Source organism: Anopheles merus, chromosome 3L (genome assembly GCF_017562075.2).
Source record: "Anopheles merus strain MAF chromosome 3L, AmerM5.1, whole genome shotgun sequence".
Lineage (NCBI taxonomy): Eukaryota > Metazoa > Arthropoda > Insecta > Diptera > Culicidae > Anopheles > Anopheles merus.
The window spans coordinates 18,778,983-18,794,256 of NC_054085.1; the positions used below are offsets into that span (position 1 = coordinate 18,778,983).

The 15,274-nt window shown below is 46.4% G+C and overlaps 2 protein-coding genes across 3 annotated transcripts in view; one reads left to right on the forward strand and one right to left on the reverse strand.

Annotated features, from left to right (window-relative positions):
* The window catches only part of LOC121599267 (ADP-ribosylation factor-like protein 5B), an 8,022-nt gene extending 892 nt beyond the window's left edge, over positions 1-7,130 (reverse strand). Inside the window, exons 1-3 of the mRNA XM_041926950.1 lie at positions 5,549-7,130; positions 467-582; positions 76-168 (exon numbers count right to left, since the gene is read on the reverse strand). Of these exons, the coding sequence (XP_041782884.1) occupies positions 76-168; positions 467-582; positions 5,549-5,594 (255 nt within the window). The 5' untranslated portion in view covers positions 5,595-7,130. The remainder of the gene's footprint in view (positions 1-75; positions 169-466; positions 583-5,548) is intronic.
* Positions 7,131-8,697: 1,567 nt separating this feature from the next.
* The window catches only part of LOC121600374, a 147,295-nt gene continuing 140,718 nt past the window's right edge, over positions 8,698-15,274 (forward strand). The window contains exon 1 of one of the 2 annotated variants that reach the window (XM_041928893.1): positions 8,698-9,348. The gene's annotated coding sequence lies outside the window, so the exon portion shown is untranslated. The remainder of the gene's footprint in view (positions 9,349-15,274) is intronic. The other variant, XM_041928900.1, reaches the window with a different exon arrangement.

Below are 15,274 nucleotides of genomic sequence, written 5' to 3' on the forward strand. Positions count from 1 at the left end.
TCGCTATTTTTAACTCCCAGGATTTGATCACGTGCAGCACGTGGCTAGCTGATCCTGACGACGACGGCGACTTACCTCTGTGTTTGTGTAGTACGTGCTCCAGGCCGCCCGTAAGCTCTGCTGGCCGCCCAGATCCCACACGAGAAAGTGAATATTTTTCCACACGATCTGCCGGCATACCATGGGTGATGGATGAGCGGGAGGAAACAGGCGCATGAAAAAGAGAAACAACAAACAATGGTTAGCATTTGCCAATGTGCTAGATAAGCGGCTTATGTTGCTGCTGCTCGGTGCATCGTGTGCGGTTGTTTGTTAGGGGGAGAGCTTTTTAAAGAGCAAAAATGTATTTTAATGTGTTTTTTTTCTTCTTTGAAATGATGTTATGAGGAGCTTTCAAATCTATTGAAAGGAGTAATTGGAATAATTGTGTCGAGCACAACAGCAAATTGAGCACAGCAGAAATTACCTCCTCCACGTTCGATCCAATCGTTGGGCTGGTGTGGACGACTTCGTTCATTAGAAACTGGTACAGGATGGTTGTCTTGCCGGCATTGTCCAAACCCACCATGACGAGCTTGTGTTCTGCGGGGTTTCAGAAGAGAACAATAAAAAGGATTGTTTGTTAGTATGAAAAGTATTTAAAGCGTAAAATGATACATTTGATGACACAATGACGCTTGATGCTTGTAGAGCAAATAGAGTTGCTTGGCAGATAACCGGAATCGCCGCTCACTGGCAGCAAAAGTAATTCACACGTCATAAATTAAACATGCTTGCTTTACGAGCTACGACAGTGCTGCACTTTACAGGGGGTTTCAGGGGTTCTCATACTTGTGGGATACTTGAGGAATCATGATTCTTTCTTACACCAAATGAACTATTTTCAGAAACGAATTGGACTTTATGGCACCTTTTTTGAACAAATCTAATACGAATTTCCAATGAGTTTGTCCAAAACCCTTCATAAGAAGTTCATTTCCAATAAGAAAGAGTCAAACAAGTATCCCACAGCTAGGAGAACCCCTGCAAAAACCCTGTTAACATCTCCCATGGAAAGCCTAACCTACTACTACACGCAAACGGGCAAACATTGGTGCAATGAGTGAAGTTTCCCCACCCCCCCAAAACTGACCGCGACATCAGCAGCAGAAGCAGTAGCAAAATCACTATCGCCGTCGGTGAGTCAACGTCAAAACACGAAAGAGTTGTTTTTAATCCATTTTTTTGCTGGCGCTGAGAGGCGCGCTAAGAGGGTTAAAAATCCGCCCAGACTGTCGTTCACAACAGCTTCTAGCTCTTTTGAAGCCAACTATAAGCCACGTTGTTGTTGTGGTGTGGTTTAAAACGGTGAACCTTTACCCGAACGTCCACTGTTGGACAAGCTTCAAACTGGTTCCAAGCGGCGTGGTTTTAGTAGAGAGCATTTGACCCGCAGCACATTACAGGCACAGCGTACAGTAACCGCTTGCACTGCGCGTTTACCACAATGCTTCGGGTTTGTGTGTGAGCGTAACCTGATCCACCAGCATAAGCTGCACCTTCGAAATCCGCCCAAAGGGTGAAAGACCTTCACAAGCTTAGAACACATCTATCTGTAATTGTCAATTAAAGCTGTACCATATAAAGCTGCATTTCGGGGATGTTCCGTCCTACGCAGCATCGTACAGAAAGTGCTCTCGGTTTACTGGGAGACATTACATTACAGCCCGGTAGCCCGATGACGAGGGACCGGCGGCGAGCAGTTCGTTTAACGCTCGATCGACCGTGACATTACATCAGATTATTCTCGTGCATGTGTCTTTTTTTTCCTCATCCAGCCAGCTCACGCCGGGACCATTAGACCCGACCGTTGCCGATGGTACATTATCCCACGCATGATCGTACCAAGGGTGTGTGTGTGTAGCGATCGAGAGGGATAATATCCAGCTGAAAATGATGCCATGCAACTGTACCCCACACTCGCTTGAACGTAGTTGAAGTAGAGCAGAGAACATTTAAAAGCTACCATCACGAGGTCGCTCTCGAGGCATGGCACAACACACACTCGCCTCGATCTTGATGATTGAGATGGATATCACCATTTTTGAACGCAGAAGGGTTGGTCAGGGTCTACTACTACCGCCTTTCGGCTCACGCTCATTACGCGACAGGTCACTCCTCTCTCCCTCACAGCGCTCTGTATCTGTAGGCTGACACCGTGGCTGACTCAGCACAGGCAGCTGATTTTGGGAAGGTGGTGACCGAAGTGAGGCACATATTTGTCACGAGCACGCGGGTAGCCCGTACCTTCCCTCTCGGAATGGGTAGGTAAACGTGTGGGACACGGGAGGGGAGCGCGCGCGCGCCGGGTCATCGTTGCTGGAAGTAATTTATTTTAATTTAAATAATCACAGCGCAAAGCCAATTGTACCGGTGCACGGTTTCGCACGTATTTGGATGAAAGTGTCTGTCTGTGTCCGTGTGTGTGTGAAAGAGTATGAAATCACGGCTCTACAGTTATATGCATACTTTGGAGGGTGAAAGTTAAAGCTTTATTTAAAGCTGAGGATTATGTTTAGCGTAATTGGTCCGCTTTGGAAAGCGTTTTGATGGGTAATAGACAGTTTAAGCCTAAATTCCGCTAAGAAATGGCACATAAAGTAAGATTTGTGTCACACATAAAGCCAATTCTTCCTGCTACCGAAAAAGAGAAAAAAATCGCATAAAAAATGGCGATAAATGATGTTTAACGTGTATCCGCACTTCCATTTCCCCAAAAACCAACAAGGATGCTGATTGCTACCACACAAAACAAATTAATAGCTTTTTAATGCTCCACCGGCTGGGGGCTCGCTGGCATTAGCATCACTAAATCAAACCACACACGCACACACACACACGGACCCACTCCCGATGGGTTCGTGTGCTCGCACGCTCTGGCCAAATCATGCTTTATGTAACGGCTAATTGATTTATCACATTCAAACGACACCGCCGGGGACGGACGGGCCCCCCTCAATCCGGTGGTGCTAAGGCTCTTGATGAAATGTTTAAAATAAAATCGGTCCGCTGTGTGTTCGAAACAAGAGCACATTACGTAGGCTTCGCCAACCACGCCAAAAACGCAACTGTGGCTGCTGACCTCCTTTTGCGTGCCGCTTCGCGACCACTGGTGATCGATTTTTTTGTGTGCTTCCCTACTTTATGCCTGCGGCCGCATCATTCAACCTCCCCACGTGCGTGCGTGCGTGCGAGCGATAGGTTTTTCGGATCTGCTTTGGGTCACGTTTTACTGATGTGCTTTAAAGTGAGGACTAATTTGTTTGTATCTGCCAAACCATGCAAAACAACGATGCTGGAAGGGCTTAGGTTCAGTGAGTACCTACAAATACAAAAAAGAAAAGAAATAAAACATTAATTACATACTTTGACACACACAGTGGCAGCAGATAAATGGCCAAAACTCCCTCTCCTTCCCCCCATCGTAAATTGATGGTTTCACTTTTCAAAGTGACCTTCACGGAAGTTTTTAAAGTTCGTCGGACGAGTTTGTCAAAGCGGAACAACAACAACTAGAAAAACGCACCCGCCCGGAACTGTGGCGAGGTTGTGAGGGTTGGGGAAATGCGGTTGAAATGATTTGAGTGGTGTGTGCTGTCGTTTTTTTTTTGCCAAATCTCTCTCGCTCTCTCTGTTTCTCAATGGGTTGACAGCAAATAGCTCCATCGTGCCAAAAACAACAACCATGAACACTGCCACCATACCATCGAAGGAAACCTGTTGATGTGTGTGCGTTTTTTACGTTGCAGGTTGGCACTAATCCAACGGTTTTATTTTTTGGAGGGAAGAATGGAACACCTTTTCGATGCCGGAACAAGCATTCGAAACAGTAAGCATAACTCCCAGATTAACCTTCCCGGAAGGACACGGTGCCGTTTCCCAAAACTGTCTGGTAAAATGGCTCGTACTTCACCTGGATATGCATCCGACCGTCTTTCTGATTCGTTTCATGTTGATGATTTATTATTATTTCAGCAATAGTGATGTTTGCAAAGGAAGACATTTATCATGCTTATCTCAGATCGATAGACAGTGAAATTGCACATCATACTTTGCCAATGACTATACCCCTTACGACTCATTAACATTCCACCGGCCTCTTGGATCCAGCTATCTAACCATCGCCTGCTTTAATCAACAACTCGGGTTCACTAATCGGCAACATAGCTTTCCACATAATCCGTTTCTCTTTCTTACATTGCGTTCGAACATTGTTTACATGGCCGGCCCCCTCCCTGCTGGGCTCGGTGGCTGGCCCAGCACCCCCAAAAGTCCTACTACCTACAAACGAACATTTCGCTGCGGTGTTTGCAGTACCAGTGCACATGATAAGCGTGTGGGGTAGTGCTGGCACACGGGAAAGAAGGCGCCTAACATGCTCCCTCTCTATCTCTCTTCGTTTGATAAGGGTGATGAGTAGTGGTGGGTAATGTTGGCAAAAATCCGGAGTCGACTCCAATACGACTTCGATAATTTCGGAACCGACTCCAGAAAGTAGGTCCTCCCAGCAATAACCGGAGTCGTCCGGAGTCGTTCGGGGTCATCCGGAATCATCCGGAGTCGTCCGGAGTAATTCAGAGTCGTTCGGAGTCGTCCGGAAAAGTTGGCAAAAATCCGGAGTAGATCCAAATTCGATCGATTTCGGAACCGACTCCGGAAAGTAGGTCCTCCTAGCAATATCCAGAGTCGTCCGGAGTCGTTCGGGATCATCCGGAGTCGTCCGGCGTAATTCAGAGTCGTTCGGAATCGTCCGGAGTCGAAGTCATCCGGAGTCGTTGCGAGTCGGAGTCTTCCTGAGTCGTCTGGAGTCGCTCGGAGTCGTCTGGAATCGCCCGGAGTCGTTCGGAGTTACCCAGAGTCCTTCAGAGTTGAAGTCGTCCGGAGTTGTCCGAAGTCACCCGGAGTCGTTCGGAGTCGTCCTGAATCAATCAGAGTCGATCGGAGTCAACTGGATCATCATCACCATCATCACAACTTCGGACGACTCCGGACGATTCCGAACGATTCCGGACGAGTACGAAAGACTCCGGACAGCTCCGGACGACATCAGACGACTCCGGCTGGAACTAATGGTTCGGATTCTGCCGGAGTCAGAATCGGACCAACAACAGCGAGAGTCGGATCGGAGTCGTGGGTGCGCTCCAAAGAGCACATCACTGGTGATGAGCCCGCGACTGACTGACACCGGATGAGGATATAGAGAGAAGGGGAGGGGAGGGGAGGGGATGGTGAACGAAGCACCAACCGAAGAAAGAAAAGCAAATAGTAACGATGTTTTCGATGATGATGGTGATGCACCCGTCGGCCGTGATCAAGAGCAAAGACCTTTCACTAGGCGGTGAAGAAAATGGACGCAGTGTAACCGACGGTGAGGAGGGGGGAGCGGGGGCTCCCATTCTCACAAATGTAGGCCAGTGAACGATTTCATTGTCGTGTTCCGCAGCGTGCGGAACGGATGATGACGACAACACCCCCGAGGAGGAGGAGCAGTGCGGAGCAAGATGCTTACCTTCGTTGCCGAATAAGCTCCAGATTTTTGCAAACAGTAGCCCCATTTTGATGATGTTGTGTGCGTCGTCTTCGTCGCTGTCGTTGGTGATTTCAATCCCGTGTGGGCTTTCTCTTCCTCTCTCTCTCCTTGGGCGGATATTGCTCTACCACAGGCACAGGAGCACAAGGAGGCTGTGGCTGACTGCGCTATTGTATTGTTGGCCTTTTTATTTTTTCAAACATTTGCTGCCATTAGAGGCACAAACACACACACACAAAGGTAGGACACACTCAGCAGACACACATCCGCGTAAGGACAGTATCCTGCGGCCGTCTCGAGGGACGCTTTAGCACTGGCATTCCGCACGACACCTGCAGCGTACGGGAATCCTTACAATGGATGCCATCGTCACACGGCCATAGTACACACACGCACACACACACACACACACACACACACACACACACACACTGTTGGGGCTTCTGTGGGGCTAAACGAACACGAGACAAGCTGCTGCCTGTGTCCGTCTCTGTGTGCTTTTGCACTTGTTGTTTTCGCTGGTGCGTGCTTCCTTTCTACTGTTGCTGCGCTCCCTTTCCCCTATCCACACCTTCTCGTCTTCATTGAAGAAACAATCATTAGAGCTGGACACACACACACCCAGACACACAGCAATACACGTGCACACGAGCGAAAGTGTTTTGTTGTTGTTGGTGTTGTTGTTTGTAGTTGCTGATTTCTTTTCCTTTCGGTTCGTTTTCACTCTAATTGTTGTTTACTCGCACGTTTTCGCCCACTCCTTCTCCTGCTTCTTCTCCGACGGAATCAAGGTGCGTGTAAGTGTAAGCTTCTCACTTTTTTTTTGCAATCGTTCCCCTTTCCCTTGCCGAGCTGTTCCCCCTGCGTGTGACCTTTTGCCTGCTTGTTCGGAGAAGTTGTTGCCAACCCCGGATGTTGAGCTGGAGCAAATCTGGCCTTTGCTGTTCCAAGAAATGGGTGACGAAAGTCCCACCCCACTCGGTTTGCAAACACAAAAGAAACTTCGAAAGAACACCACCCTGACCTTTACTCAGCTGGGCTGCCGCGGGGATGACAGTTTCGTAGAGCAAGCGAGTGCAATCTCGGGCTGCTGCTGCTGCTGCTGTGTACGTGGAGCCGACGGACACTGCACGACGGCAGTGTGGATTGTAATTGTATCCGGGTGGCTGTGTCTAGCAGTGCGGTGCCACCCACCTACTGTGACACGTTGAATATACCACCTTTCCCGTCCCCTCCGTACGGTGAACAAAGATCACGGGAATGCTGTACGATTATCAGCACAGAAGATAAACATGGTAACGCACACACACACACACACAGACTAATGAGACACCTTTGATCACACACTTGTTCATGCAGCTCACGTGAAGAAACGGGTTTTATCTGCACCACACGGCGACGGCACGCACGAACTCACTTACGGCACATACGCACGAAGTGCACGGAAAAGCATTACAAAATAGTTTCGTTCCAAAATATGGACCAGTTTCACCAACACAACACGCACACTGGCAGGCGCTCGCGAAACTTTGCTGCTGCACGGTGGGGCGTCTGACGTTTACTGAAGCGGCGGCTACACGTGCGCACCGGACGAGGTTGGTAGACACGAGGAATACATTTTTGGAAGTGAGAAATTGGGTGAGATTGTGAGAAATTAATATTAAATTTTAATATTATAATCATGCCTTTTTCGACTCTTGTTTGAATATACGGCACTACAACACTCTGTTGGCCTGTTGTAGCATTTTCTAAAATCGCTCATAGTCTTGTACCTTCTTCTCCGCTTCTTCTTTGGTACAACAACCGTTGACACCAGTACCACTAGTGGGCTTGGCTTTGAATAACTTATTGATTTACCAATAGCAGGATGGTCAGTCCTATGTATGAGGGCACGGTCCATTCAGGGCTTCGGGAACAAAGGAGAAATGTCGATGAAAATTAGCTCAGTTTAGCTCAGGAAAGTTGATTATGTTGAATCTAAAAGAAATCAATATGAAAGATTGAAAAATAATGAAAAATCACGACAGCCTCGTCGTTGTATCGACTCCCATATTTTCCTTCCTTCCAAGCGTTCTTACTGTCTACTGGTCCTTTTTGATGCTAGTTGTCAGCTTTGCCCGTCGTTTAACAGGTTCTTGTAGGTGGATTACTTGCTCAGGCTATAGAATGACCAGCGGCGGCCAGCATCCATGTGTGCCACTCAGCAAGATAGGTGAACTTTTGTCGACTGTATCACAAATGAAGGCTTTCTTATCACAAACAGTAGAAATCATCTGATTTAATCATGTAGGGAAAACCTTGCATTGGTTTAAAAAACGTGTGGTGGCTGCAAATGTTTATTATTGCCCGGTAGAATATGAGCTCACTGGTTAAACTTCGATACCCTGCCAGCTTCTTCTTCTTCTTCTATTAGGCGTAACTTCCTACGCGGACATGCCGGCCTATACAGGCTTTCGAGACTTTATTCTTTACCACGTAGCCGGATAATGAGTCCTTGTAACGGGGGGACGGTCCATTCTGGGCTTGAACTCATGACGGGCATGTTATTGAATCGTTCGAATTGACGACTGTACCACGGGACCGCCCTGCCGGCCATTGAATAGTTTTTAGTTGGCACATTTTTTCCATACAAAACACTATCTGAAACTTTTCTCAACAAGCCATGCGATTGTTGCGATTTTTTTAAATTTGGATATCGATACAAATGCATACTTTTAATTCTTACAGCGAATTATGGAGTGTTCAACTAAAAAGCGTACAAACATAAAATTGTAACCGTATTTGGTAACGAATTCCAAAATTGCGACACAATTCTTACTCACGTGTATGGTGCACTTCAGTGTGTATTTGCTTGATAAAGAAACTCGCATACCAGTTTTCTTGCAACATGTGTTTGAAAATAAACTGTTCGTTCTTAAATAAAATCTTCCGCAAATAGAGAATTGTTGCAAAATTTGTCAAAGAAACAACTCAGAATGTCGTTCTGGCGTTTAAAATGAAATTAACTCGCCAATTTAAACAGCCGTACCTGTGCAAACAAATCACTCCACAGAAACCAAGGTGTATAGAAGGTTGAATTTCGGTTTCGAGCACCGGCTGACAGACGGTGCATATTCGGGCAGATATGCTGCTTGCTCGATATGGTAATGTTTGTTGTTTTTTTTCTCTTCTCTCGGTCAACAGCACAGATGCGTGCCAGCATAAACTAAAAACTGTGCAATAACTGTGTAGCGAAAGTGTGCGGTGCTTCTAAAGTGAGTGAAATTATCGAAACGATAACAATTCGTGCGGTCAAAAGCACGTGCATCGGTAGCGCTGCCCGGTGAGGGCGAGGTGTTGGAGGAGTGCAGAAAGCAAAACAATTCCTGTTTGTGCCTGTTTTGCAACCCATCGTAGCATGCCTGTGCCGATGCAGAACAGTGCAGTGAAGTTGTTGAATGTAGCAAAAGTGTAGGAAAAAGGGGATGAGCAGTGCGGTGCTTAAAAGATAATCCACGGCAAGGGAAATTAAGTAAAAAACAAGCTTCATAGTTAATGTAGATAAGACAACATTGATTGATGATAAGAGGGAAAAAGAAACAAAACAAACCAATTGATCGGGCTGTATGTGTGTGTTCTATGCTGTGGAGTGGATTGGTGTAAAATTGTGACTCAAAAATTAAATGCGGCATCATCAGTGCGGGGTCAATGAAAAGTGAGTTGTTTCCATGAAAGATACACAGCCAAAAAGCATCAAACATCGAATGCGCGACGCTCCTTTCTTCAGCTTGATTGACGGGGTATGTACACTTAATTTAAGGTTCAAATGAATGTTGCTTTTTTCCTACCTCTCTACCAGGGCCCATCACTGCATTAGACAGCTGTACAACCGGGGTGCAATAAACAAAAAAACCTGATAGCATAAATTTCCGCATAAAACAACATTCAGTACGCAAAGAAAAGGGGGAAGTGTGTGTGAGCATTTTTTTTTTTTTTTGATTTTATCCGGCACTACAACCGCTTTGCGGTCTTGGCCTGCCTCAGGAGTGTCCGAAACCGCTCACGGTCTCGCGCCTTCGTCTGCCAGTCCGTTATCCCGGCCTTAATGGCGGACGCCTCCACGCCATCTTGCCACCTCAATTTGGGCCTACCACGCCTCCTCTGTCCTTGTGGACGGCCTAAAAAGACTTTACGGGCTGGGTCGTCCGTTTCCATGCGTATAACATGGCCAGCCCACCGGAGCCTGGCGAGCTTTATACGCTGTACGACAGTGAGGTCGCCGTACATCTCGTATAGCTCGTCATTATAGCGGCTCCTCCATTGTCCTTCCACACATACGGGGCCAAGTATCCTTCTGAGCATCTTCCTCTCGAACGCGGCTAAGAGGGTTTCGTCAGATTTGGACAGTGTCCATGTCTCAGAGGCGTATGTGAGTACTGGTACTATATAGGTACTATATAGTCCCAGCTTCGTCCGTCGCGACAGGTTCTTTGAGGTAAACTGCTTTTTCAGGCTGTAGAATGACCGGTTGGCAGCCAGCATCCTTGCGCGCAACTCAGCTTCCATGCTGTTGTCGTTGCTGACCTTTGACCCAAGATAGGTGAATTGTGGGACGACTTCAAAAGTGCGTTCACCTATCTGTACGTCACACCTACGTAGATTCGGATTATTTATTGGTAGGTCCGCTGATGTTGCCACCATCAGTTTGGTCTTTGCCTCGTTTATCTGCAATCCGAGGCTCTCTGCCGCCTGCTCAATCCCTTGGTAGGCTTCTGCTACATAGGAGAGCCGCAGACCAATGATGTCTATATCATCAGCGTATGCCAGGATCTGGGTTGACTTATAGAAGATGGTTCCCGTAGTCTCCACCCTCGAGTCGCGGATGGCCCTCTCTAGCGCCAAGTTGAATAGGAGACAGGCAAGCCCGTCCCCCTGGCGCAGACCTTTGGTGGTAGCAAAAGGTCCTGAGAGTTTTCCATCCACCCTCACCTGGCATGTGACGTTGGTCATAGTCATTCTGACTAGCCTTATCAGTTTGGCCGGGATTCCAAATGAGCTCATAGCGTCGTACAGTTTTACCCTGGCTATGCTATCGTATGCGGCTTTGAAGTCTATGAAGAGATGGTATGTGTCGTTTTTGTATTCAGCCATCTTCTCCAAGATCTGCCGCATGGTGAAGATCTGATCAGTGGTTGATTTTCCGTTTCGGAATCCTCTTTGATAGTTTCCTACTATCTCTTCGACGTGCGGGACAAGGCGATCCTGAAGGATCAGGGAGAATATTTTATAGGCGGTATTCAACACCGTAATACCCCTGTAGTTGTTGCAGTCCAGTGTGTGAGCATACGTTTCCAAAAAAAAAAGGGAACATAAAAACGCACCGGATACGCTCGTGCCTCGTGCGCTGCTACAATTAAACGTTCCTCTTGTCTACGTCCCCTTTTTCCGCCGACTGCATCTCCGACGAATGCACTTTGTTTAAAATTGTTAAATAAATACACCCGAACACCCCCCTAAAAACACCATTTCCATACCAACGGAATGTGTGTGTGCGTGTGTGTGTGTGTGTGTGTGTGTGTGTGTGAAAGGTTGGCAAGTTCAAACGAAATGTGAAAATGCATAGGACAGTCCTCGCCTCAAACAAGAACGGCAGCTGATGTAAACTTGTTAATCACAGAAATAACACTTTCCTTTGCGTAAACAACCAAAAGTCGACGCGGGCGCAGCGCAACGCAACCCGCCCAACCCACGTGTGCGCTCGTCCCGGCTTTTTGGACCGTGGGACCTCCACGGGGTGGGATGCATTTATTTTTTTGGGGAAGAGAAAACTCTTTTCCAAATAAACAGAAACACGCAGAATTGACTAGAATTGAGTTGAGGTTGAGCAGAACGAACGAACGAACAACGACAGGTGCCACTGGAACGGTGCAGGCAGCGGAGGTGGTGTGCAGTTGGCCCCTTCTCGGTCCGTAGAATTGCACTGCAATCGTTTCTGTTGACGTGACGGTAACCTTTTTCTTGGCAACTGCACACGTACACCCTACTGTGGGCAATTTCCACGCGATTTCATCCATGGGAAGTCGCGTTTTCCCGTGGACGCCTCATTTGCGTTTCGGACGAATCTGTGGCTGATTTGGTTGAGCTCTTGCCTGTACATCACGCACACACACACATACACAGAATGCAGCCTCATCAAGGACGCCAAATGATGTTGATGATGAGTCTCTTGTTATGGTGTTTAAAAATTGAACAAAAAAAAGCGACTTGTTCGGGAAACATTTCCTGTCATCCATTCAATCGTGGTTAATCATCGCGCATTAAAGCGTCGCTGGAAACCGGCTGAAACCATGGTGTACCCTTCAATTGTACGATGACGGGGCCATTTTGAATCGCAGTCGGTGATTCCTTGCTCTCCCTACAAATAAAAAAAAAATAGAATATTTATTTAAAAAATCACTCCTGCTGTTAAGCGCATTGAAGCGTGATGATGGAGTATTATAAAGATTAAAACTATAGAATTATATTTAAAAAAAATCCGATTTATGTCCTATTATTTGCGCCTTTGCTTCCCGTGCAGGTGTAATACGCTTACGCAGCACGGTGGAGGAGGGCACTTTCACTCACAATTAAACACACACACTCATCGTGCCTGCATCGCTAAAACATAATTAATTTATCCGCTTTGGAGCACTTAATTGTGTGACTAACGTTGCTGCGGCGGTGTAGGGGAACCTGGGGCAAAATGGTTAGGTGGAGCGAAATGGTTCACCTGCATTATTGGCTAATTAACCTGCATTATTGGCTAATTAATAATGATGAAAAATTTGGGCCGGTCTGGTGGTACAGTCGTCAACTCGTACGACGTAACAACATGCCCGTCATGGGTTCAAGTCCCGAATAGACCGAGCCCCCATACGTAGGACTTGACTATCCTGCTATGGTAACAATAAGTCACTGAAAGCCAAGCTCACTTCACTAGTGGGTACAGGCAGGCCTTGACCGACAGCGGTTGATCTGTGCCAAAAAAGAAGAAGAAGACTTATAAATGATAAACTTAAATCTGTATTCTACCTAGATGCAAGAGCTTAAACCAAAGCCCCAAAGTCCATTGTCGTGGTCCATTTTGCCCCTTTGATTTGGGTTCTTTTGACATTTCTTGTAAGACCATTTTGCCCCATAGGAAGACCATTTTACCCCGCACAATACATTTTCACGACTTGATTTTTAAAAATTTATTTTAAACCTACAAAATGCTGCAAAATGTCATGAGTATCACGAGGTTTTCACCAACGAAAACAATGAACATATCCGTGGTAGCTTGATGCTCATTGCTGGCACACAATGAAAGTGCTTCATAACATGCTGCACACGACATGTGAATTCTGGAGTCCAACGTGATACTCTGACTAACTAGCTGAGCTTAATGCCGGTGCAATCATAATTATGATTTTTTCTGGCTGTGAACAGTGCTGCCAACTGCCACTGTTTCAGTCATCAACACTCATGACTAAAATGAAGCTCAAATCAGAACACGTACACAACTGAGATGATCAGTGACGATACTCAAACAGTTGGAGAATGAATCACTTGCTTGGTGACATTTTGATTAGCACCCAACTCTTGGTCACCCACTTGGTCACGACATTTTTGTCGATGATAATCACGACATTCTTGGAATAACAAGCAACAAAATGAGCATGCTTTCTCCCTCTATCTGTTTTGGTTATCTGTCGGGCCAAGCAGAGCGAGAAAACATTCTCATTTTGTTGTCATTTTGCTCATCTGTTCATTTTTTAATTATGTGTGCAGTTGCCAAGAAAAAGGTTACCGTTACGCACCCCATATCTCCCATGACCATCGCGATAATCACCGACCGAAAATGTCGCGACCAAGTGACTGACCAAGAGTTGGTTGCACAAAATGTCACCAAAAATGTGATGGTCGCTGTTAGAGTCTCACCTCTGATCATCACAGTAAAGCTCGTGACGCTGACATGATTTTGTTTCAGTCGGAATTTGTCATGACTATGTCAGTGACATTTTGCAAAACTGATCACAACAAAAAAAAAAGTCTTGACATAGTGACTGACCAAGCGATGGTCGCAAACATGTCATGAGCCATGTATTGGTCACACCAACCGTTCTGAGTATCACCTCTGATTATCACAATTGAGTACGTGACGCTGATATGAATTTTGTTTCAGTCCGATTTTTGTATGACATTGACAGTGACATTTTGCAGCACTTTTGTTATCCATGTTATCCATTGCCGTCAAAATAACAGTGTAAAGTGGTTTAACCAATAAGTTACAGACCAAAATCCTTAACTGGCCTATTTTGCTCCGCTCTCCCCTGCACTGAAGCGTGCAAAAAACAAAAAGCAGATCATAATTTTCCAATGTCAAAAATGATATGCTTCAATCACACGGGGGGACGGCTCTGATTGTGACTGACAGTAGCGAGAGCGGGTATTAAATTTAATTAAACGTTTCGCACACACATACACATATACGAGAAATTGTGCTAAATTAACCAAACGAGATACCAACCAGTTCAATTTTGGCCATGTGGTGCTGGAGCTTTAGGATGCATTTGAGGGAAAAGGATACGGGGTACACACTCGGGAGGGATACATACATTTAATACCCAAGCTCTGATAGCCATCAATATCAATTCCACTGCGGCAAGCTTGCATGTAAATGTTACAAGTACAATTAAACACACAAAAAAATCAATACTATCCATTGTAAGAGAGCTCATAAAAGCTCATAAAGTGCTCTTGCCGCACAATTCAATTCTCATTTATAAATGAATGCTAGCCTGCACTTGCGAAACAAGAAGGCAGAGATCGGCACTTGTCACGGTCTCGTCTATCGGGCGTTTCGATCGACCGCGGGGGCACTGCAACACTTCACGCTGATTTATGTGCCTGTGTTGTACGGTATGCACAGATTAGCCACGTTTCCGTGTCCGTGCGATCATGACAAACAGCCCCCAAACGCTGGGTCACTCATATTACCCCCCCCCCCCCCCCGTACATGCAGTTTGCGCATTTACGCACAGAGAGCGCACTGTCACTAATCGAATGCGCATTAAAACAGGATAAAAAAGGTCACCTGGTCGGTGTGTGTGTATAACGTTTAGCATACGCAAACAAATCAGCCAAGATGATGATTACAGGAGACACCTCCAGGAGCACTAGCATTGGAATGGAAAGGTTTTTTTTTTGCAATTGGCGAAGCGATAATGCATCGCTTTTCACGGTGTGTCTAATGCCAAACACTCTCACAGCAAAGTGTTCGATCTCGATCTAAGGAAACCAACGGCACATGATCGCCTATGTGTGTGATGGGTGACCGGTTTTGTGCCGGGAGTCGACGAGGCAACTGGCGGAAATAACTCGCCGTGCAAATCTTCACCCGATCTTCAAGGCGAGCCAGTGAAGAGCGTAAGCAAAGCTTGCGGTTGACTCATGACACTCCGCTGTGGTGTCCACTCCCTGGTGTCTATCAGTACTTTATGGTCGTTTGGTAGGCATTTTGTGTGTGCCACAACACGACATTCCACCTTCTTGGCGCACTATCATCATCATCATCGCCATCATTGATCGTCGTCGTCATCGTCTTCATTGGCACATTATTGATTCGTGGTAGAAAATGTGTCTCACCCCAATCGGAAATACCTTTGCTCTCGGGGTCTATGGAAAATCGTACCGTTTCACAGCGGT